Below are 22,200 nucleotides of genomic sequence, written 5' to 3'. Positions count from 1 at the left end.
TATGTCTAAAATGAATAAATCAATCATCGCTTGCAGCCGAGCTAGAGTGTTGCAGGATAAGTGATACCTTAACATTCGAAAACCCAGCTGTCTAGACAGCCCTTTTCCCCCCAAACAGACAAATCAATATATATTGATTACCCACTATGCCCTGGGGAATAACACGGATACGCTGCTTGGCAGGCAAGTGCACTGAACGGACCGAAGAGGAACTCGAATCTGTTTAAGTGTGCCACCCTGAACGAATTTGTGTTCACCTGAGCTCGACTTTGCCTCTCATGCACTGTTGCTCAGTGGTAGGAAGAGAACCGCAATCAAACATGGCATATGTCTCCTACCATTTGCTCGAGCGAGATGAGTACTAGCTGGAGAGTTTTCTCTTAGTGTTTTCACTAAGATGTGATATAGCCAGAAGCTACTTTAGAATTTCTTAGCAGAGGCAAAAAAAATTAAATTAATAAATAAATAAGAGATTTGCACAGCTCAGAAAAATCAAACATTTATGCTATCGCTATCACAAGACACTATATCATGTACCTTGGCTATGCAAACAAGAATGACCTATTTAAGAGCCGTGGCGTCTAGTCTTTCTAGTTAATGGGTGGTGGTCCGGTGACTTATTCATTTTAATAGAGAGCCCGGAGACAGTGTGTGGCATTAGTCAGCTCTGTTTCTCTCTGCTCTGCTGGTCTGTGTTCTTGCAGCAAGACTTGTTACCTGTCGCCTCCCTCCTTGCTGCCCATGGCTGACATTCTCCTTCTCTCACTCCTAATTGCCCCTGTGGGACTTATCAGGGCTGCTGTGGCTGTCTGCAGCGTGGCAGAGCTTTCAGCGAGGGCCGCGCTCGAGGCCCCACCTCACTTGCTTTCTCTCTCTCCCGCTTCCCACCACCTGACCGACTTCCCGCGTCCTCCACAGGTGTCGCCGGTTTTCCTCGTCCTCCTTCACCTGTCAGCCCCCGCCTCGCTCGCGTTCCCCAAGGGCTTCCGAGGGGACTGTGTCTTTGAACGAAAAATAAAAACAAAGACAAATAAAAAAGAGGACATCTGATGTCTCAAGGTCAGACTGCATAGTAAATTGCCTGATCTGAAAATAATAGCAGATAACGTTCAGGCAGATGTAAGTGAGGTGCTATTGAGGTTAATGTGTTTTGTCTGTGTTTTGGATAGCAGACAACTGTGGTCCTGCTTATGGCAGGCACCCGGTGAGTTAATTACTTTACTGTTGCATTAATTGGAACATGAAAAATGTAAACATCCTAGCATAACACAGTCAGGTGATATGTGTAATTTACTCTTCAGTTTGTGGGTTGGGTTCACATAAACTCTGTGGTCTGTTGTGTTTTCAAAACATTGGTTGTTTGAGCTTCCACACCAGCCTGACACAGCAACAGTGGCTCAGCCAATGGAGTGAGTTTGGGCGGGACTTTTGACCAATCGCTGACAGGGAGAATATTTGGGAAAACGTTCATTATTTTTGCAGTTCTGTTTTAGTGATGCCTAATGACAGCAACATTATGCACTGCAGATTTAGTTAATTGTGAGGTTTCCCAATATATATAAAGCTTTCTTTGGTAAAATGCAAAGGAAAAAAATGTTGGACCCCAACAATACTTAAAATATTTTCACAATATTGAATTAATATGTGCTTCACTTGTTGAGTGTGGCGCTAATGGACAAAAATATTTTGACTCTGGAGCTTCTTTGATTTTATTAAAATGTTATAATCCCCCAAACATTCGTTTTAAAATAAAACTTTACCTAGTTTGTTTCCATTTACTGCATGCTTTGCATGGCACAGCATGGTGAAAGTAAGTGCTAAAAATATAAATTTATTTTTATTCACATTTTAAAATGAAAAAGGGGAAAATGTGAAGAACTGAAACGTAAACAAAGGAATTATGATCCATATTACAGCGTTATTGCTTCGTTGGAATAAATGTGCTTCATGAGATGTCGTTCAGTGGACCCTTACCTTTCTAACTAAACCAGGATTTACAGCTGTGGATGTGTTTATAACTCGTTATTACGACGGATCTGATATGTACTGCGTTTCTAATGTTCATGTTTTTATGTGTACTACTTACACAAATGTAGCAAATACAGTCTTTATAAGCTTTCCTTTGAAAAACAGCAATCTGTCGTCGACAGGACGAGGGCGTCGGGGTGCTGGCTAATAGGTTAATGGTGGGTGTGTAGTTTTAAGAAAAGTTGCAACAAAATCTAACACCAGTTATATTATTGAGTTTATGTTTTATTTTTGGTTTGTTTTTATGAAAAAACATGTGTATGTACTGTAAATTATATTAAAAAAAAAAATTTCATTTTCATTTGAATTATCCTTTTAAGCTACGTAATCATGGCATTCACAGCATAATACTGACATAAAGAGTCTCTAGGTTTGGATCAGCATGTATCAAAATGGCACAACAGTGAGCCTGTAAAATGAAGTGCTCTGTAGAACCATAGTGTCCCATTGAGTTCCCCTAGTTTTGTGCTTATATTTAAGAATGGCAAGGACATTTTCATCCTTCACTATCCATCTCCCTCTCAGCAGGATGGAATTGTAAATGAACGAGCAGACATTTTGTCCTGGAAACTGTGTCTGTTCACTCTGACACACCATGTAACAAAACCGCTTTAGATCCAGCTGAGTTCCCCCGGCAGGACTGTGTCAAGGGATTTGCCAGGTCACAGAGCTGAGCAAAATGGCTGCCTGAGTTTGACTAATGTGCTCCAGGAGCCCGCTCTCTTTGCCCAGGAGTTTTGGGTGGCTGAAATTCATTAAAGAGCACCATCCATAAACTACAATTGTTGGACAGAACAGGGCCCCATTTCGCTTTCCAGTTTGTACTGAAATACACAGAAAGTATCATGTGCACATTTATATTTATACATACGTAGAGCTCCCATGATAATTTCTAGCTCATTGAATTTGACAGCAAATCAATATCCTGTGTTATCTATTGTTACCTAATTAAATTAGGCCAATTCATAAAGCAGAACATAATGGAGCTAATGGAAAGCACTATTAGGGGAATAGCGGCACCATTTAAGTCACGCACAGAACTACGAAAGTCAATTCGGCATTGCAATTGTGCATTTCCATCTGAATCGCTGGCCCTCAGCCGCCGCTCTTCCTGGATGAAGGGCGATGTTGACCTGATGTGGTTTTACACTGACAGAGAGAGGTGTGCGAATGTCGCAAGCAATATTGTAAATCAAAAAACCAGAGGTACTTAAACGCAATTCATTGAGAGGCCCGCGTCTCCCCTTCGCCACTTTGCGCAATCACATTTGCAATCTGCTTGATAAAGTGCGAGAGGGAGCGAGGGCAGGCGTTCAGTTGCAGACAAAGCCACAGATTGATGTGGAAACAGGAAACGTGCTGATTGCTGATTATTATGTGGTGGCAGGATGCTTTTGTGTCTCAGACTGTCATTCCAGCAGGTCAGTTCAGAGCCAGCAGGCTATATTGCCCATGCATGCTGATAAAACCCAACACACTTTGGTTGTTGGTATTTTTTATTTTTTTGAGGGCCGGCTGAATTCAATAGCGCTGCGAGTGTTTAGATCTTTAAAGTGGGGCATTTAGAGAGCATGCGTATTGATTTATTGATTACAGATTTGCGAGAGCTCGCCCATTGGCCCGCTTTGCAGTATTTTAGTCAGAGGTTAATGGCTAGGTGAAAAAAAAGCCTTTCTGCCTTTTATAGTGATGGCTGCAGCAGTTTGAATGGCCTCTGGTTTTATACTTCATGAATGTGGGACGCCAATTATATAGATATCAGAGCTTCGGTCACAAAACTTGCAGTGGAATTGGTGTCTTATGGAGAATGTTTCAAAGATATATTTAATAAGGGGATGGTTGTCGTATGATACAGGAGCTCAAGTTGCCTTTAATTAGGAAGGGAACCATTGCCAGCAGCCTTGGGATAATACTGTGAGACTTTGCCCAATAACTGATTGTTTTTCAATTGCTCTCTCTCTCTTATTACAGGTACTGTATGGCTCGCTGGCAGCCGGAAGGACTATGAGGGTGGCTGCCGCCTGCACTGCAGAGCTCTGTAACTTTGGCAGATAGGATCATTATCCCCCTGTAAGACACCCTAAGAGCGGAAAAGATGAGGACTTGGATTGTACTTCTTCTGTGGGCATGTGCACACCAGAGTGTGAATGCAGTTGCCCTTTCAAGAGGGCCTGTTCGAAGGAAAACCAAAGAAATTGAAGGACTGCAAGACAAAGATTTGCTCAGACGTTCAAAGAGAGGATGGATGTGGAGACAGTTTTTTCTTCAAGAGGAATTCACAGGAGCGGAGCACCAGTACATTGGCAAGGTATGTGATTGTGTTTCTTTTCCAGGGAATAAAGGTGGTGTGACTAACGCTGGAGTAATGTTGATGGAGTCAATTGCAGAGATTTGGTTTCATCACTCCTGTATTCTGAGGTAAAAAACAGAGACCGATCAAAACTATGGCTATGCCATATGTAGGGATCTCCAGCATAGACCCTGCTGGATTTGACATACTGTACAGAGCAGGGTGAAATCTGACCTCACTTGTACCTCAGAGCTGCTGAGGATCAGAGATTAGAATAAAATATACCCGCTTGATACTGTTGCTTATAGCAATCTATATATAGCATAAATTATATAGCATATCTCAAACTGTGGCCCTCAGTTAGTTAGCTACACAACTCAGCATTTACAATACTACAAATATAAGGTCATCATTTTAAAATGTTATATATTATTTGTATATTACACAATATTAAGTAATAATGAATTTGAAATAGATTGTAAATTTGCAACAATATTTTTTTTCTTGTAAATGCTGTTCTGTATAAAGCCTCTGATGGAACTGATAAGAGTTTTTACAGGAATATTGATATAAATCAAAATATGACACTCTCTTTAATACACAGTCCTTAAGCTTGCACTTCAGAGAGGAGAATGTATTAGGTGGTCCTTGGATGTTCTAATTTAATCTAATTTAAGGTGATACTTGGCCTGAAAAATCGGAGAACCCCTGATTTAGAGACTCGAAGACTTTTCAAAGGATAACGGACCACTGGATTATTCATGTGGGAGGTTGTCAGCGCAGAATTCACAAAGCTCTCATTGTTGCTATGGACATTATGTGTCTGGATCATGTAGCAGTCAATGTGGAGTAGAAGCAGCGATTTCTAAAATGTTCCGAGGGAAAATCACGAAGAGCAAAAAGATCCATTGTGTTTGAATGGTCTTTTGTATTTTACCACCCCATTTTGCTATAACAAAGCGGCTCATTCAAGTGGAAAGAAATGTCAAATCATTCACTCACTCCTCTATCAGATGTCATTGTCAAAGCTAATCACTTCACACCTTCAGCTCTGAAGTGTGATGTTCCTATCAATCAATTTAGTCATTTCTTCGAACATTAGTCATTATCAAAAAAATGTAATAAAAAATAAAACAGTTCGACACATCTCTGAAAGACGAGGAGCAGAAAAGTGTGATTTACCTTATGTATATCAGACCAAATTGGTTGCACTAATAGATACCATGTTGCAGCATCACTGTTAGCAATAGACGTGCATTATAACCTTGATTGCACATTCAGCGTGTTGTACTTTCATCTGATATGCCATCGGAATTCAATTCCGCGAGGACTCATTTTCACATATTTACCATGGAGTACCTGTCTCTTGCTACATAGTATTTCTTCATTGTTTTATTCCCTCAAAATCAACGGATATTGAATACATTTCGAATTTTGAACGCAATACATATTCATGAGCCCTATCAACAGCAGAATGAGCGGAGGTGCTGATGAAATGCTTGAATTGCTTCCTCTCAACAGCTTCACTCAGATATGGATAGAGGAGATGGCACAGTGATGTACGTTCTCACAGGAGAAGGTGCGGGGACGATCTTTGTGATAGATGCCAACTCAGGAGATCTGCATGCTACCAGGAGCCTGGACAGAGAAGAGAAGCCTTTCTACACGCTCCGAGCCCAGGTTGTCAACAAGAAGACCGGCCTCCCACTGGAGCCAGAGACAGAGTTTACTGTGAAACTACACGACATCAATGACAATGAGCCCAAGTTTGACAAGGAGGTTTATACAGCGTCCGTACCTGAGAGGTCACATATTGGTAAGATTTGGCAGTTTCAAAAACCAGTTGTGAGCGAACATCAATGATGTAAATATTGTAGAATTACATGTAATACAAAACAATCTACTGCTTTATGAAGTAGTACATAATAAAATTACATCATATTTTTTAAAAATAATTAAGTCTAAAATAAACATTTTATTATTTACTCTCCCTCATGTTGTTCCCTGCTGAAAGATTTGCTAAAAGGTTAATTTGGTCCATGCAGTTCAAATAATAGTGACTTGAACCTGCAAATGTTGTCTTTTTAGACATTATTTACTAATAATCTTACCCTGGAAAGCTTATAACTGCTGCAACTGCCCTTGTAAAAAATAAATATTTGAAATACATTAATTTCATACTAAGTATACAACAACTATGTGTACATATTTATGTACTTATAAAAAATACCCTGCAGTTCTAATTTTAGTATACTAAATTGGTATGCATACTGGTATAAAGTCCACCAAACTGGAACAAATAATTTTGTACTTAATGCACTTTTATTGTGCGGAAGTATTGCTGAGATCCATCTGAAAATACAGTATATTGAGGTGTATTTATATTTGCTAAAGTGAAACTATTGCAAGTATGCTTTAGGTATCCTTTAAGTATCGTGTAAAGTATGACTGATATTAGACCAATATTTTGAAAAGATCATAAAATCCTCATCAGTAATAAAATCAAAACACATTTTAGACCTAATATTAAGATGTAGTACTCCAAATAAAGTTTAATTTAATTTATTTATTTATTTATTTATGTTAAGTCTCATTGACAATGTCAATAAAAAAGTTAATAGATTTGAACTATACTTAGTATTAAATAGATGTATTTTAAATATAATACTATTTTACTTGGATGGTTTGTTTAAAAAAAAAAAAAACAGACAGATTCGTGATTTCAATTGGATTCATTTAATTTAATTTGGAGTATTTTTTTAGCTTGACATTTTCAGTCCCGAACCATTACCCAACAAGTACATTCATATTTCCTTCTTTTGTTTTCCACTGAAGAACAAAAGTCATAACAAACATCATGTGAGTGACTGCATAATGACAGGTTTTTCGGTTTTCTAGGTGAACTCTTCCTTGAACTGATTTCTTGTTTTTCAGGCACCTATGTCACTCAGGTCACCGCCCATGATGCAGATGATGAAATGTTTGGCTACAGTGCAAAGCTGGCCTACAGCATCAGCCAGGGTCATCCATACTTCTCAGTAGAGCCAAATACAGGTCAGTTCTGTTGAACTGTTATATCATAGACAGAGATGGTGAGATAAACAGAGAGACACAGAGTGTGTATCTGTATAATTTGATATGGGGCCAGGGTTGTACTGCAACTCTGTCGTTCAAGCATTTTAGCAGAGCAAATTCGCCCAGCGAGTTTAATCATTGCTAATGTGTGTCCTGGAACATCTTCCGCAGAGGTATTTGTTTAAACAAAAGAGAAATAGAAACACAAAAGCTCCCATGACAGATTAGTGTCCAGCTTAGCACTGATATGCTTTAGCCCAGATGGGACACGAACGATGATGTCCATGAGCACACAAAATCCTAAGACCGAAAAAAGGGATATTCATTAGAGGTGGGGGTTAATCTGAGAACATTTGTGCCATTCAAAGAAGCAGCAGGGCCTGGGTTCTTCTCTACATGAATTACTGGATTTGCCTTTCGCCTTTTTTGAGTCTAACCGAGACATCAGGCGTATTCATGTTCAAAGTCAACGTGAATCACTGCTTGAAAGCCGTTTTACTTCTGTAGTGTGACGCAACAGGAATTTCAATGACAAAACATTTAGGATAGGACTGAGGGCATTACAAACCAGAAAGTGTGATTACAAAGAAACAATCCCACAATCCCATAAAATATATTTAGCTATTGGTTAACATTATCCAGTAGTTTTCTTAGAGTTTTTTACCTTAAGATTCTGACAGGACTTAAAATAATGCGCAGTGATCAAAAACATTCACAATAACAAAAGGAAGGTATAATGTTTTAAATTATTATTAATAAAAGTTAACAATTATGCCATTTTATACATATTTAAGGGTTATGATTATGTTGTTTTAAAATTGAATTTGAATTGTATTTTTTTGTTAGTTATTTGATACTTTATTTAAAATGTTTACATACCTTTACATTATATCTTGTATGATATATTTATTGTTGTAGATCAAAATTAATGGGATAGTTCACCCCCCCCCCCCCAAAAAAAAAAAAAAATTCTGTCATTAATTACTCACCCTCGTGCCGTTCCAAACCTGTAAGACCTTTGTTCAACTGTAGAACACAAATCACTATATTTTCGCAATATATCACGATATTTTAACAATATATTAAATCTGAGAGCCCTATGACCCTTCCATAGACAGCAAGGGTGCTACCACGATCAAGGCACAGAAACGCAGCAAGGACAAATTGGTCAATGTGACACCAGGTTTTTAACCATAATTTTTCGAAGCTATGAGAATACTTTTTGTGCACAAAGAAAATTCATTGAAAATTCAAGAACATGCACCATACGCATACATCTACATGAGGCCAAAGCATACGCATGTTTCATGACATTCTGTCCACAATGGCAGCGCTTGACAGCAGACAGGATTTTACAGTTTACAGTTTTACAGGATTTTACGCAAAATTATGGTTGCACCCCTGATGTCACATGGAGTATATCGATGTCCTTGCTACGTTTCTGTGCGTTGACTGTGGTAGTATCCTTGCTGTCTATGGGAGGGTCAGAGAGATCTCAAATTACAGCAATTTGTGTTCCAAAGATGAACGAATCTTTTTCCTATCTGAAGTCTTACATGTTTGCAATGAGATGAGGGTGAGTAATTAATGACAGAATTTTCATTTTTGGGTGAAAAATCCCTTTAACTTCACTTATTTTGCAAAGATTTGCTGGTCCAAATCTGCCAAGCAAGTCTAACACTGTCTTACTCTAAAATTGCTTTCTATCAAATTGGTTTAGCTTGTAAAACACCGGTGTTAATAACCCAAGTTTTTTGTTTCTTCAGAACCTGCAGCGATCTCTCAATCAGCAGCTGCTGCCTATAATAATTTCTGAGGCAAAATGTCAGTCTCAATGCATGTACACAATTAGTTCTGCACTGTTTAAACACGACCAAGACTCAGCTGCCACTGCGATCTAGTGTCGTCCATCTCCTAGAGTAAGGACACTGGGCTGGATTGGATGTTAACGAATTAAAATAAACCATCTTTCCCTCAGGTATAATCCGGACGGCTTTGGGACCTTCAGATATGGACAGGGAGCAGAGAGAGCACTACCAGGTGGTGATCGAAGCCAAGGACATGGCCGGCCAGAGGGGGGGCTTAACAGGCACCACCACAGTAAACATTAGCCTCACTGATGTCAATGATAACCCTCCTCGATTCACACAGAGTAAGAATGCATTCAAGAAATGCAAAAATATGTATGTAAAGGCAGAAATATCACCAATCTAATGTTTGCACAAGACATTTGTTCCATAATCCCAAGGATTTCTGAAAGGACTCATGCAAATAACAAGAAATACAATACAGAATCTTAAAAAATAAAAAGACAAATACACTTTTTGTTATGTTTGATTGAGGGAAAATGGTTAGTGGCAAAGCTTTAGCAACTGTGTGAGGTCTGTGTGTTAATCCTGATTAAATGGACAGAGTGGGCTCAGCTCACTTACTCTTTTGCGTTTCTCTTAATATAATCTTTTCTTTTAGCCTTTATGCAAATAGAAAATGCTTGGAATTTTTGTCTTGTTAATCAGAGAAATGCAGGGTATGAGCACAAAGCGGATTTATAGCAGGCAGCACAATCACAGTCACGTTCGCCATTTATTAAGTAAAGAGAACACCAAGACTATGCTTTTTAAAAAAAATGCTTTTATTGGCTGCAGTGTTAGGGATCCAGTTTTTGAATGTAAAAATTCCCCCGAACCCTTATTTTGGGTTCACTATAGTTGGTGTTTAAATTATAGATTTTCTCTGAAGGCAAAGAAGACTCTTGAGATTCATAGCTCCAAGCACAGCCTGACGTTAACATTATGTTCCCCAGGTATATATCAGTTCAGCGTTCCAGAGATCACCAAGGTAGGATCATCGTTTGGCAGGATCAGGGCTGTGGATGCCGACGTCGGCAGAAATGCGGAGATGGACTACACCATTGTTAGCGGAGACGGTCTAGATGTGTTCGACATTAGCACTGACAGGAACACCCAAGAAGGCATGCTCAGTCTTAAGAAGGTATAGCAGATTTTTATTTTCACTCATGCAAGTAAAAAAAAAAAAAAAAAAACGAATCTGAATGGTTTTTGGATAAAATGCAGGGGGATTTTTTGCTGAAAATTTGACGTAGAGTGGGTTGTTTATTCCTGTGAATGTGTTTTTCCATTGCAGCCTCTGGACTATGAAACGAAGAAATCATACACGCTTCAGATCCAGGTCCAAAACACACATCCAGACCCACGCTTTCTGAGCTTGGACGCTAAGGACATGGCGACCATCAGGGTCAGTGTTGAGGATGTGGATGAGCCCCCTCAATTTGAGAAAATCAGCTATATTTTGGAGGTGAAAGAGGACGCAGCTGTGGGCACCGTTATAGGATCGGTCAGCGCTGTGGATCCTGACATGCGCCGCAGTCCGGTCAAGTAAGGGCTTTGCATTAAAATCATCCCACATTGTTTCCATCATCTATATTTACAAGATTCTGGTAAATCTCTTTAAATGCACATTTCCCCACACACAATAGCTTGGCGGAAGCCTCTTAAACATCTGCCCGTTTCTTCCAGTGACCTTTCCATAATCACAAAACCCTGATTAATCTTTCTGGAGCTATGGCGATATGAGCTTAGATGGACTGCTTCCTAAGAGCATGCTTATTAAATTCACATTTAACTTGAGAGGTCCTTCAGTTGCATCATCTTTATGAGATAATTGTAATAAACTACAATTATAAGAATAAATGAGGATATTATCACTGTCCAAAGTGCCCTAATGATAAAGCTGATGCAGTAGGCTCAGGAGGACAATAAATGGATGTTTTTCCCTCCAGAGTCCACAGTAAATAAGAACACAGAATGGAAGCGCAATTAAAAAGCCCTGTGCTACAGAGAACAGGACTTCAGGGCTGGTAATTATCAGGGACATCAGAAGCACGGGCAACACTGTCGCGCTGAACATCAGGAGGCTAATTAGGAAATTGAACAATCCCACTGATTGATCGCATTTGAAAGAGCAATATTGTGATCTTCTGGTGAAAGAAGAACAAAAGGGAACTGGGCATGTGTAGGCTCAGGGCAGTGGGATTTCATGCAGTTATTGCTCTGGTGTGCATCAAGCTTTCTCAAGTGTCTCCTGCTCTAAAGGATCAGCCGTGTTAATGTTTGTGAAAACCATTGTTGTGGAAAGTTACAAGTTACAAGCTAATTAGAATTATAAATGTTCAAACTAGTCAACGCACACACTTGAAAAAGTAGTATCTTTACTGTGTAAGAAAAAAAAAACGGAATAGTTAAATGATCATAGCTGATCATAAACAGAAAATGTGTTGTCTATTTTTTTTCTTTCTTTCTTTCTTTTTTTTTCTGGTATTTCCAGGATTTCTCAGACTGTAGAAACTGAATTAACTGATTAATTTATGCTAAATGCAACAACATTTAGTTATGTTTTTGTTTAAATAAGGAAGACCTAAACAGCCACAGTGATTCATGCAAAGGGACTCAAATCAGAGAGTCACTTTGATAGAATCAGTTCATTAACATGAACCATTTGAACAAACTGATTCTTTTTACAGCTTTAATTACGTTTACAGCACTAAACAGTAGAGTGAAAGGGGCAAGTGTAGCAATCCGGATCTGATTATTACAAAGACAAAACAACAATTATGACAACACTGACTACAAAAGATTTTTCTCTCTCTCTGATTTTTTAATGATTTTAATGCTCCATTTACTCTGAGCAAATGAGACAAACCTGTTTATGACAGGTCATGTCTTAATTTAGAAGACACAATTTCAGTTCAAAATGTGTAGAAATGTTGTTTAACCTTGTAACACATGACGTGTTTTGTCATGCTAAAACGCTAGGTAAACGTAGCTAATTACTGGAAGAGTTACACATTTTGAAAATAACTTAATGTTGAAAACATGTTGAATATTGAGCTAAATGGTGTGAATTACAGGTATTCCATTGACCGGCACACAGATGTAGACCGGATTTTTGGTGTCTACGCTGGGAATGGATCTATATTCCTACAGAAGCCTCTGGATCGAGAAGAATTCTCTTGGCACAACATCTCAGTGATCGCAACCGAGTTTAGTAAGTGACTTCACGCGGCTCACAGCCGCAGTTCATTTGCAATGAATTTAGGCTGATAAGCTCAAGTCATCCAGCATTAAATTTCTCCAATAGGATTTACGCATTTTCATTTGCCATGACAGCTTATATTGACTAAATATATTAGTTTACTTTTTTAAATTAGAAATCCAGTTTCCTCCTGCGATTCCAATAATGTGAGTTTCTATCATCTCAAGTAGTCACCCATCATCTGCCACATCTTTTTAAGGACACTTAGACAACCCCGAGCAGACCAGCCGAGTGCCTGTGTACATCCGCATACTGGATGTCAACGATAACCCCCCCATGCTGGCATCCTTCTACGAGACCTTCGTCTGTGAAAACGCCAAAGCCGGTCAGGTAAAGAGCATTTTAGTATATGTTTCCCATTTTATCTGCCACATTGTCAATTTTGATGTAAGATAAGGGGGAATAAGTCCACTTCTCCTGTTCGACTGGTGGATGGATGTGTCGATTTAAAGCAGGGGCGTCTGTTAAACAGTGTGTGACCTCTACAGAACTCACACCTCCGGAGCGAGATAGAGATCAGTGATGAGTATTTCTCCTTCATGGATTAGACGGCAGAGCCTTTTTCTGTCAGGCTTGATGAGATTATGTGTCATGGTGGATGACAGGGGCTGTCACATATCACAGGCACTTCATAATAACTGTCCACCTCTCCTCCATTTCCTGACTCTTCTTGTATCCCTCGTTGTCCGTCATCACCCACCTCACTGACCCGCCCACCTCAGCTGCTGGCAGAATTGTTCAACCTGGGGTATGCCAAGGATTAGTTATTACTGGGTACAAGAAGACCGAAAACTCTTTATTAAGAACATACATTACATAGGGTAAATCCAATTTTTTTTTTTAAAAAAGAGGAAAAACAAAACATTTTCCGAAAGACATCATTAGTACACAACTATTACAGAAACAAATGCATATGCTATCAACTGCATCTATCCAAATTTATTAGTAAAAATGTCAGAACATCCTTCTCAATTTACTTGATGCAAAATTGCATAAGATAATAAGTTACTTTTAATTTTTAAGAATATATCTAACACAGTGTAGTGAGGTTATCTAAAAAGTATCTAATATATATATATATATATATATATATATATATATATATATATATATATATGTATTTATTTATTTTTTTTTATTTTTTTTTTGTCATACAGATAAGAGTAATAATTCATTAAACAATTTGTGTCTCCTATTTAAGTATGTATAGGTAAAAGAGAGTTACAAAACAGCAGACACTTATGCTGTTACTTCCATGATGAAACTAAATAATTAATCATTATTATTAGTTATAGTATTTAAGTGACGGAGTGTGAGATAAGGCTGGGATTTTGGTTCTGTTCAGCGGTTATATTCTAACAGACTGCAGTAAAGCCCAGAGGAAAGTGAAGCCAGCCAGCAACACAAGAAATCTGGCCAGTACGTAAGCCTGGTAGAGAAAAAACGCCAAGCACACAATGGATGATTACATTTTTGTCACAGTGTGTTGCCAGTGCACCCTTGAGAGATGCATTTAAACTAAAATTGCCCTTGGTGACAACTAAAGATAACCATGAGCCTCTATCACTGAGCCAACATCTTTCCTCGCTGTAAACATGCTTATAGTGTTTACATGTAAACACTTGTAAGGTCTGAAAGATGACATTGTGGATGGGTCATGCAATACCTTATCCAGTACATTTCCAGCTTTGTACCTTAAATAAAAATTAACAAGATATGAAAGTAATAGGGTATGTGTAGACCTATATGTACTGGTCAAGCACATGCATTTAAATGGTATTTATCAAGCAATTTGAGAATTAACTGGAGACCTAACTGGAAGGAAAAACATAGCAAAAATGGTAACACTTTATAATAACTGCACACTATTAATCATTAATTAAGCATTAGTAAACAGATAATTCAGAATTTATAAAGAATTAATACACAGTAATAATCAGTTTATAAATATTTATGTTTATAAATACATTTACAAGATATAAATGTTTTATTCTTGATTTAAAAGCATATCTATAATATGTAATTTCATACTTTATTCATGATCAATTTATCATTTCTCAATGAAGTATAGCATTATTTACAAACCAGTTATTTAGGTGTTGCCAGTGATTCATAAGATCACAAGAAATGTAGTAAATTCAGGTAGTTATAAAGCATTTAGTAGTGGTCAGTTAACTATTTATGTGAGCTCATCTAAAGTGAGGACTAGTTATGCTTTGTAAAGCATTTATAAAGGATATTTAAAGGCTCAGTTATCTTCTAAACAAAAAACGGAAACAAACACAACACAGTGACACAGAACATAGAAATATTAACAGCCTTTAAATCTCATTTGTAAAAGCTTTACAAGGCATAAATAGTCCTCACTTTAGATGAGCTCACAAAAATAGTTAACTAACAACTACATGAATTAACCCTGAATTACAGTAGAAATACATGTTAATAAACCATTTATTAACACTATAAGTAACTATTACTATATGTCTGAATAAAAAGATGTATCAATGCACATTTAAATAGTTTATTAATCATTTACTTACAATTTCTAAGTGATCATATGAACCACTGACAACTCCTTAATAACTGGTGTATAAATAATGCTATACTTAATTTAGAAATGATAAATTGATCATTAATAAAGTATGAAAAAACAATTATTAAATGCATTATAGATATGCTTTTAAATCAGGTATAAAGCATTTATATCTGTATTTATAAACTGCTTATAAATGTCTATTAATGCTTTATAAATGATGAATTAACTGTTTCCTAGTGCTTAACTAATGATTAATAGCATGCAGTTATTATAAAGTGTTACCCAAAAATGTAGCTTAAAGGAGAAAAAAAAACGATGGAAATTTAAATTGAAAATAATAATAATAATAATTGTTAATTAACACATTATCTCTAGAAAGACGTTGAAAATGTTTAGTTTGAACCATTTTTTTAATTGGAAATTTTTTTTATTATAATTTTTTTTTTTTTTTACTTTTTAACATTAAGGCAAGACACCCTTGGTAAAAGAGAAAAAAAAAGAGAGATCAATTTGAATGCATAAATATAAATTAACAAATAACAATCCATACTTCCCAAATAGAAGTATGGTTATTGCATTAAGATTTTGCAAACAACTTTGTTTTGAACTGTTGTTGAAATATGCAAATTAGACATCTAGTTAAATATGCACTCGTTTTCATACATTTCTAGAAAAAAAAAAGTTTCAAAATTCTTGTTTGTTGACATATTAGAATCAAATGTGTTGAGCAGATTTTTTATATAATCCCATAAATCCTGAATGATATATGATCAATCCCACTGTAAAAAAAAAAAAAAAAGTAGATAAAGTTTGTTGTATGTCAGTGCTACTGAAGTGGAGAGTTCTGGCTCAGTGCTGGAATACAAAAGCAAGTTTTGAGAAAATGGCTTATAAATACAGGGTATTTATCACAGTTGAAAAATAAAGTCCAATTTAAAAAACATAAAAAAAGTGATTTTTTTTATGTATTTTCTTTTCACTAGTCTGAAGAAGTATCTAGTTATATCTAGTCTGATATAATATAATATAATATAATATAATATAATATAATATAATATAATATAATATAAATTTATTATGGGGACATAACAAAACCTACCCAAATACCATTTGTAATGTTTGTTCTATGGACATTGTTAAGTATGCGGTTTTATTTATTTGTTTTAATGTACTTGATCATCTGCGCATGTATCCTTTTTGGTTTCGCCTGTTGTGTTGTGTTGATGATTGTTAGTTGTTACTATGTTGATTTTGTGGAATTCTGATGCCCAAATAAAAACAGATGATGATGATGATTGTCATGCATTTGCTTCTTTGCCACAGAAAATCCAGACGATAAGCGCAGTGGATCCAGATGACCCGGTCGGTGGACATCGCTTCTTGTTCTCTTTAGCTCCAGAGAGCTCAGTGCGAGCAAACTTCTCAGTCCGAGATAATGGAGGTGGGTGCCCTCTCACATTGTGTGGCCTTCTAACTAACTCACTGTCTCTCATCATGACAACACAGACCAATCAAACAGGACAAATCTTTAAGACACATGGCCTCTCCACGTCTAGCTGTTTTAACTGAGGCAGCACGTTCTGCAGCAGTCATAACTTTAGGTCAGTCTGGGCCCGCTGCGGTGTGCAGAGAGGCCAGATCTTTCATTTCTTAATAAACTAAGTGCTCAACTCTCTACAGATAACACAGCTGGGATCTTTACACAACGCAAAGGATTTGGCCGAATACACAAGAGCACCCATCTAGTGGCTGTGGTGATCCAAGACGGACACTTTCCCAGGCAGAGCAGCACGGGCACGCTCACGATTCGGGTTTGTACGTGTGACCGAGACGGCAACATGGAGATGTGCAACGCCGAGGCTCTGAGCAGCGGCACAGGGCTCAGCACGGGGGCGCTAGTGGCCATCCTGCTCTGCATCCTCATCCTGCTCTGTAAGTAGCCTTCAATTCTCTCTTTTGACTTTAACAATCAGATCACTTCTCCTACGTCCATCTGACTGATGGCCGCTTCCTCCATCTGTCTGTCTGCTGTGAATCCGACTGTTCATCTTTCAAGCCCTTTGTTAGTGGGACTATTCAGTTCATTTTCCCACCTGTCTTCCTGTCAGTTAGTGCTTTTTTCTGCGCTGCCATTTGATTAATTACAATTCCAGTGTTCTGAAGTGTGTACGCCTGATCTGCATGTAAATAATTTGCAATTATGGGGGGGGGGGGGTAAAGAAAAACAGTTTCTGACATGCTCGGATAGCTGAACTGATAAAACTCACTTGTTGGTTATTAAATCAGGAAACTGGGTAACAAGGGCTAGATTTCAATTAAACTCAATGCAGTCTTGATTTCATAAAAAAAAAAAAGAAAAGATTATCACATTTAAAATGTATGCATTTAGCAGACGCTTTTTAGACTTGATTTTTACTTAAACACTTGTGACTTCATACAACTAACATGCTTACTTAATTGATCAATTTAATGTATATATTTATTTATGTATTTATTTTTATGATGATCCATTTGAATTGCTGTTGGAAAGCTTACTTATTTGAGTTCTTCTAACTGTTAACATCAGCTAGATCTCACCTGTGATCTGTGCGCAGTGGCTCTCTTAACGACCTGACACCTACATTAGGTGTCACCCACAGGGTGAAAGTATGCATCATGTATGAAACTCTTCCTGCTCCACTACAGTGAAAGTTCACTGATAAAAGCAACCAAATGGCACTAAGTGATGGGGGGGTGGGGTACTAAAAACACATCGCGGCCCACTGAAAGTGTGGTTTATTTACACACACTGTCTGAACTACTTCTTCAAAATGCCAAAAGCATACTTGACTACACCGTACATCTGGAAATATGGCCACTTATAATGCTCTTCTTCATCATTTGATGAATATCTGCTATAACGATCAAAAGCACATTACATTTCGTTTACCACCTGCTTTCTGCGGGTGTTTTTAGCTAATGCTGTTTAGCAGCATTGAGCTGCTAATTGTATTTAATTGTATTTTTATCTCAAATGCAAACTCAGAATATTATATAAGTCTGCAATAATTGTTAAATAAGACAAATATAATTTATTAAATCCCATTTAATAAATTCAATGATCCAATTCAACCATACTAAAAAAATATAAGATTTATGTATACAATATCTATACAAGTATAAATATGTATACATACAAATATACATTTTTATATATATATACATCTATGTGTGTGTATTTATATATACATTATAGATATATACAGTACCTGCACATATAGGGTCTCATTCATGAAACATTCGTAAATATACGAGTAAATATCTGAGTGATTTGCGCGTAAAGAGAACTTCCCGAAAACTCTTCTCCTGATTCACAAAAACTTCGTAAATGTCAGATGTGATAGTGAAATGTGTGTGTGTGTTAATGAATTCCAATCAGTCGTAAATGGGACGCGCGTGCACGCTCACTCTCAATTACCATAAATCCCTCCCATTAAATCCGACTGACAACTATATATGAGCATCATATTATGACACCAAACGAAGGATTTCAACATGTCTTCTCAAAAGCAACTGAAAAACAAACATTTCTCAGCTGCAGAAATTGAAGTTTTATTATCAGAAGTTCATTCAAAACTCCATTTTATTTTCAAGCGTACATAGTGGCGTATCAGGTCCTAAAAAAGGAAGTTTGGCAGCATATTACAGATCCTATTACTGGCTCTCCTAATAAAAGTTAAAAGAAAAACCGTATGTAATTAATATATATAATATTTTTTCAAAATGCTGTGTAAATATGTACCCGATTAAGGTGAATTAAAATGCAGCCGTATTAATGAGCAAAACGTTCAGACGTTAAACGCACTATTTACGCGTGGCTGGGAGCAGGTGTAGATTTCTTTCGTACCAACTAACATTTGGAAAATACGAACGTTTTAATGAATCCGAAAATTTACGCCAAAACCACTTTACACGCGATTTACACAAAAATTTGTTCTACTCGTGTTCCATGAATGAGACCCATAAACACAACATTTTATTTTGAATGCAATTAAAATAAAATGTTTTCAAATGTAATTTATTCCTGTAATGGCAAAGCTGAATTTTCAGCAGCCATTACTCTGAGTTTTAGTGTCACATGATCCTTCAGAAATCATTCCAGTAGCCTATGCTGATTTTGAAACGTTGATGCTTTTTGTCATAATTCATTGATAAATAGAATAGTTCACAACTGCATTTATTTGAATAGTTTGTGACATTATAAATGCACTGACATGTTTGATCAATTTATATGTTTCCCTGCTAAATTAACAATAAAATCTTGACCCCAAACCTTTGATACATTAATGAGTATAAATAATATTTTACTAATCACTAATAATAAAAAATTATTTCATTCTGTAGTGATCGTGGTTCTGTTTGCTGCACTGAAACGTCAGAAGAAGAAAGAGCCCCTGATCATCTCCAAGGAGGACGTGAGGGACAATGTGGTCAGCTACAATGACGAGGGCGGTGGCGAGGAGGACACGCAGGCCTTTGACATCGGAGCGCTTCGGCATCCGGAAGTAATGGAGGAGAGCAAACTGCGGCGAGACATTCTACCCCCCGAGTCGCTCTACCCTCCGCCGCCACTGCGCAGAACCATGGTGCCATCCCGAGAGAACGCAGACGTGCGGGACTTTATCAACCAGCGCGTGCAAGAAAACGATGGCAACCCCACAGCCCCCCCTTACGACTCGCTGGCCACCTACGCGTATGAAGGTAACGGATCGGTGGCCGAGTCGCTCAGCTCGCTGGGGTCCGTGTCCTCGGAAGGGGAGCAGGACTATAACTACCTCAGCGAGTGGGGACCACGCTTCAGGAAGCTAGCAGACATGTATGGCGGCGAGGACAGCGACTGGGACTCCTAACGGACAGACTGTGGAGCCAGACTCATTTGCTGATCTGCCTCTCCATGAAGACTGGAGTGGCAGAATGAGGCAGCCTAATTTCTTTTACAAAGTGCCCTTTTATCCTTCTCTTTGTCCTACAATCAGGCAGCCGGTTTCTCTGTCCTGATTGGCTGAAGAACTTCACGCTCTGGCGAGGAGGACGTATCCATACGCCAAACTCTGAACAGAAAGATCATCTGCAGTGACATCTTCCTGCATAATCCCAAATTGTTCTGGAGGTGTCTGCAGTTTTTCATATCCGTAAACCATCGCTGAAAACCTTCCTTTGAAAAGCTGAGCATCTAATGCTGAAGCGCTCTTCAAATCCTGCTGCAACGATCAGTTTATCAGTTGACTGTGAGCCTGTGAAACACTTGAAGTGACACTTGAGCAGGCCATTGACAAAAAAAAAAAGGCCAAGGCCGAGGACTTTATGAAAGTAATGAAACCACCGCCAAACTCGAGCCTTTGAATTCACCATCAGACCTCAACATGTAGCGGGCAGCTTAGAATCAAACCGTTCAACATCATAAGAATTGTCTAATAACTGGGAGGAATTTTCAAACCCTTACTATTAACCATTTGCATATTTTTACTAATCTACTTACGCACTCAAGAAAAGATGTGTTGTCCTGTAACCCGAATCAAGACGGATTGTATGAAGCCCATCTAGAAAATGGGTCAGAAGATGTTTTACGGTTGACACTGGTTTTCATCATCCACGTGAAAAAAAGAAAGAAAAAAAAGCCAGAAGCTTAAAATTATCTGCTATGTCATTGGACCTAAATGTGTTTTGCTTCCTTTAGCAGTCTGACAAACGTTTGGTTGAATTCAGAACTGCTTAGTATGACTTTCAGACTTTCACACGGCCTCTTAATGACGTGCTGCAAAATTTACACTCCATACTGTAACCTTTAATCACTGTATGTGTGCTTTTTCCTCTCTGTCTATTCATTCAGATGAGACCTTGACAGGAACCGCAAGAGAGTCAAACAAGCCGAAATAGAATGAAACGTTAATATCCATATATAGAATTACAGCTTCGTGGACCAAGAGATCGAAACCAAAATTGTTAATTAATCAAAGTTTGAAGCTGCAGTTCTCTCCTTTCCTTTGACAACATTCTGCTTTTAATAGCGAGCGTCAAATAACCAGGGAAGTAATAAAAGCTCAACTGATTTATTCCTCAGCTGAATGTTAACTACAACAGTGTTGTATTGAGGTGTGAGTCAAATCTTAAAGTAAATCACTGCGCAATGATTGCGCCCTCTCTTCAAACTACAAAATGAGCCTGAGATTGCCTTCACCTCTTCAGTTAGGAGGGGGTAAGTCAGCTCTGAACGGCACTCTAACAGGTAAATATTTGTGTTTTCTAAGCGGAATATCCATTCTTTGTCATTGATACGCTGTAAAAAGAAAAAATGAAGAAAAAGATGGTAACTCATGCTGTAAAAACTTGGTTTAATGAACAATGCTTTGTACCAGTGGCTTGGGAGAGTAGATTATGTCCATGTACTACTTTGCTTTATATCTTGTGAAATTTTGTACCAAATATTTATATACCACAATGATGACTAAATATTCTTGAAAGATGTACATTCAGTATTATTGTTTCCGTGTTTTCAAAGTGTTAAACTGTAAATGTGAGCTGGTCGCAGTTCATTCGATGACGTGCAAATGGAATGAAACTTTCATTAAAATAAATGTTCTCTTTTGCAGAAAACCTGAGCAATTCTTTACTGAGCATTTACTGAGCTTTAACCTGAGCATTACGTTAAGCTTTTGACTTATCAGAAGCTATATGTATTTATTTATGACCGTTGGGCTGTTTTGTGAGCAAAGATAAGTTCAATCATTAACCTTAAATAAATGTATTTAATATTTATTTAAATGTACATATGTATGTCTCTGTGGAAAACTACAAAAAAAAGTATAATATATATTTATATACACACACACACACACACATACATATAGATAATATCTAATAATGTTACTTCCTGTGATGCTAGATATATGTGCATGACTTTAACATGATTCTTAGAGGCCAAATGTCATGATCGTTATTGGAAAATGTCCAGTGTCTGTCCCAGATCGTAAGCTCATTAGGCCAATCTATAATGGAGATCTCAAAGCTTGCCACTGGATTTGGAGGGAGAAGAAACAGTATTCATTTTAAATTGATTGGGGATCAGCAGTTGTGAGGCAGATGGTGACATTTCAAACAATGCCCATGTTAACTCAATCAC

At 37.7% G+C, this 22,200-nt stretch overlaps 1 protein-coding gene across 1 annotated transcript in view; it reads left to right on the top strand.

The window, feature by feature from the left end:
- The window catches only part of LOC127951153 (cadherin-6-like), a 31,706-nt gene extending 10,032 nt beyond the window's left edge, over positions 1–21,674 (top strand). The window contains exons 2-12 of the mRNA XM_052548829.1: positions 4,000–4,336; positions 5,840–6,134; positions 7,253–7,372; positions 9,372–9,545; positions 10,197–10,384; positions 10,538–10,788; positions 12,321–12,457; positions 12,705–12,835; positions 16,365–16,482; positions 16,722–16,973; positions 19,425–21,674. Of these exons, the coding sequence (XP_052404789.1) occupies positions 4,124–4,336; positions 5,840–6,134; positions 7,253–7,372; positions 9,372–9,545; positions 10,197–10,384; positions 10,538–10,788; positions 12,321–12,457; positions 12,705–12,835; positions 16,365–16,482; positions 16,722–16,973; positions 19,425–19,930 (2,385 nt within the window). The 5' untranslated portion in view covers positions 4,000–4,123 and the 3' untranslated portion in view covers positions 19,931–21,674. The remainder of the gene's footprint in view (positions 1–3,999; positions 4,337–5,839; positions 6,135–7,252; positions 7,373–9,371; positions 9,546–10,196; positions 10,385–10,537; positions 10,789–12,320; positions 12,458–12,704; positions 12,836–16,364; positions 16,483–16,721; positions 16,974–19,424) is intronic.
- Positions 21,675–22,200: the final 526 nt, after the last annotated feature.

This window comes from Carassius gibelio, chromosome B2, assembly GCF_023724105.1.
Source record: "Carassius gibelio isolate Cgi1373 ecotype wild population from Czech Republic chromosome B2, carGib1.2-hapl.c, whole genome shotgun sequence".
In the NCBI taxonomy this organism is placed as follows: domain Eukaryota; kingdom Metazoa; phylum Chordata; class Actinopteri; order Cypriniformes; family Cyprinidae; genus Carassius; species Carassius gibelio.
The sequence above is the reverse complement of the archived record's forward strand: the minus strand, read 5'-3'. Positions and strand labels throughout refer to the sequence as shown.